At 37.1% G+C, this 2,552-nt stretch overlaps 1 protein-coding gene across 1 annotated transcript; it reads right to left on the bottom strand.

The window, feature by feature from the left end:
• Positions 1 to 1,476: 1,476 nt before the first annotated feature.
• On the bottom strand, positions 1,477 to 2,205 carry LOC127240534 (uncharacterized). Its single transcript, XM_051259257.1, has one exon. The coding sequence runs from the start codon at positions 2,203 to 2,205 to the stop codon at positions 1,477 to 1,479; it is 729 nt and encodes a 242-aa protein (XP_051115214.1).
• Between the last annotated feature and the right edge of the window lie 347 nt (positions 2,206 to 2,552).

Here is a 2,552-nt window from a genome sequence, read left to right as displayed (position 1 = left end):
TTATGAATTCTTTATATTTCAATTTATATAATTACATCATCCCTTTCTAACCATTTCCGTGATATACATATATCTTCGTTAACACACTTACATCACTCGTTTATTGCATCCAGAAGAATCTATTCATTTAGTAACTCACAAGTCAGACACAATACCTCTCCTTCACTCTTTGTCATTCACTTATATACATATATATATACATATTGTGCCATCCACTCATCTCCCAATCACTCGGTAACCGCCATTCATCCATGTTCCGTTCACTTGATTCCCGCTTCTGCTCATGTCCCAATCATCTGGTTACCATTGGCACTTCATTTTACGCCCTCGCTTCGCTCGCTTCCGCTTATCCCTTTTACCGCTTTATTTACCGCTTTCAATAGGCTAGAAGTTTTGATCCACTGCACAGCGGATCCTTTCCTTCAATTTTCATCGCTTTCTCAAGATCTTCATCTTTTGAAATTCATGAATTAAAATCCTTGTGTTCGACCTGGAAACTCACCAGTAAAAAGAGTATAAATAATTGTGATAACTACTCAAGGTCTACAACCACAAAAAATTTACTATATCTGATCGCTTTTCTATAAACTTCCACCAACTGATTTTCGAATATAAATTCCCTGTGGATTTGTACAAATTACAATTATCAAATTTCAGTTGCCAATGAATCAACTCCAATTTCTCCGTAGCGCGCCAAGCACCTCCTTTGGGAAAAGATTGGCGATGACGCTTCCCAAGTGCACATCCTTCGCCAAACTTCATGGATCTCATCAATTTTTGGAAGACCTTGAACCATATTCATTTTTTGAAGTAGCTTAAGGCTGTGGAAATTCAAGTGCCTGAGTCTTTTATGCCATAACCATGAATCTTCAAGTGTGTGAGCATTCATGGCGACATTTCCTCCATACTTGAAAACAAGCGGAAAACTTCGATTACTCTCCATCTTAATTGAGGCGACTAGCTGCTGTGCATCACTTTTATCAAATATTAAACATCAATTATCCTTAAAATTTACGGTATATCCATGCTCCACAAGTTGCCCAACACTCAACAAATTTTGATCCAAATCTAGAACAAGTAAAACATCATAATATACTTTGCCCCCTTCTTTATTTGCACACAAATTGTACCTTTTCCAAGCGCCTTTGCCACAGCTCCATTTCCCATCTTCACTTGTGAGTCTATAGAGCTATCCATATCCACAAAAATTGATTTATCTCCCGTCATGTGATTACTACAACCACTGCCAACGTACCATACATCATTCTTGTATTCCGCTGCACTTTGACAAGCATAAAAAAAATTCCTTTTACTTTCCATTTCTTCAGAAAAATGGACCGACTGCTGCTGATTTTTGCTCCTGCAATCTTTCTCCTTATGACCGAATTTTTGACAGTGGTAACATTTTGGTTTGCCTTTAAACCAACAATCATCCGAATGATGACCAATTTTCCCACAAATTATACAGTTCCCTATTCAATCAAAGGCTTGCCTTTTTCCATCGACATTGTATCTTCCTCCACCTCTTGAACTTCTTCCTCTGCCTCGACCTTGTCCACCATATATGTTTCCCCTTTTTTGGTCACCACTTTCACTATTTTTTTCACCTTCTTTAGTACCCAGATTTAGCTTAGTTTGGAAAGCACTCTCGATTGATTTTTCAGAGTGTCTTTCCATTCTCTTCTCATAGGCTTTTAATGAACCCATCACATCTTCGATCGTCAAGGAGAGAATATCCTTAGTTTCTTCAACGACAATGACCATGCTATCATAACTGGGAGGCAAACTAACCAGAATTTTCTCCACCACTCTGCTATCTCTAATTTCCTCACCAAGTGATCTCATTTGATTAGTAATGCTCATCAACCGAGTGTAGTAATTCTGAACACCTTCAGACTCTTTCATTTTTGAATTCTCCAATTCCCTTCTAAGTGTTTGAAGATTAATATTTTTTACCTTCAAATCACCTTGAAACTTCTTTTGAATAATCTCCCAAGCTTCTTTCGCGATGATTGTTCTCATAATCCTTGAGAACAACTCCCTTGATAGACCTTGTTGGATAAAAGAGAGAGCTTTTGCATTCCTCTTTCGATTTTCCTTCAATATTTTTCGGGCTACATCATCCAGAGCCGCCGGATCTTGAGGTTCTTCAAACCCATCTTCAATATAGTCCCACAAATCCTTGGAGATGAGTATCGTTTTCATTTTCACAACCCACTGGTCATAATTTTCTCCTGAAAAAATGGGAATTGGTTGTGAATCACTTGTGTTGGACAATTTGAAGGTAAATGTTGAAGTGGATAGAAAAGGAATCGCAGCGCTCTGATACTAGTTCTTGTTAATTGAAAGATAGGTGAACCAACGAGGAAGGTGATAAGACTCAATATAATTTCTCATTCATAATCTTACTTACATTATCACCCTTTTATTCTACGTGGAAGACCTTTCAAGTTATAATAATTTATTGTATCTCTTAGAAACCAAGAGTCTATAAAATATAATGAAAACTATAAATTAGACAAAGCACATTATTCATCATAGCACATTAATCA

Source organism: Andrographis paniculata, unplaced genomic scaffold (assembly GCF_009805555.1).
Source record: "Andrographis paniculata isolate CXL003 unplaced genomic scaffold, ASM980555v1 Contig79END, whole genome shotgun sequence".
Lineage (NCBI taxonomy): Eukaryota > Viridiplantae > Streptophyta > Magnoliopsida > Lamiales > Acanthaceae > Andrographis > Andrographis paniculata.
Note: the sequence above shows the minus strand (reverse complement) of the source record. Positions and strands in the feature narration are given on the sequence as shown.

Excerpts from the sequence above, each read along its gene's own strand:
- LOC127240534 (XM_051259257.1), bottom strand. The coding sequence starts at position 2,205 with ATGAAAACGATACTCATCTCCAAGGATTTGTGGGACTATATTGAAGAT.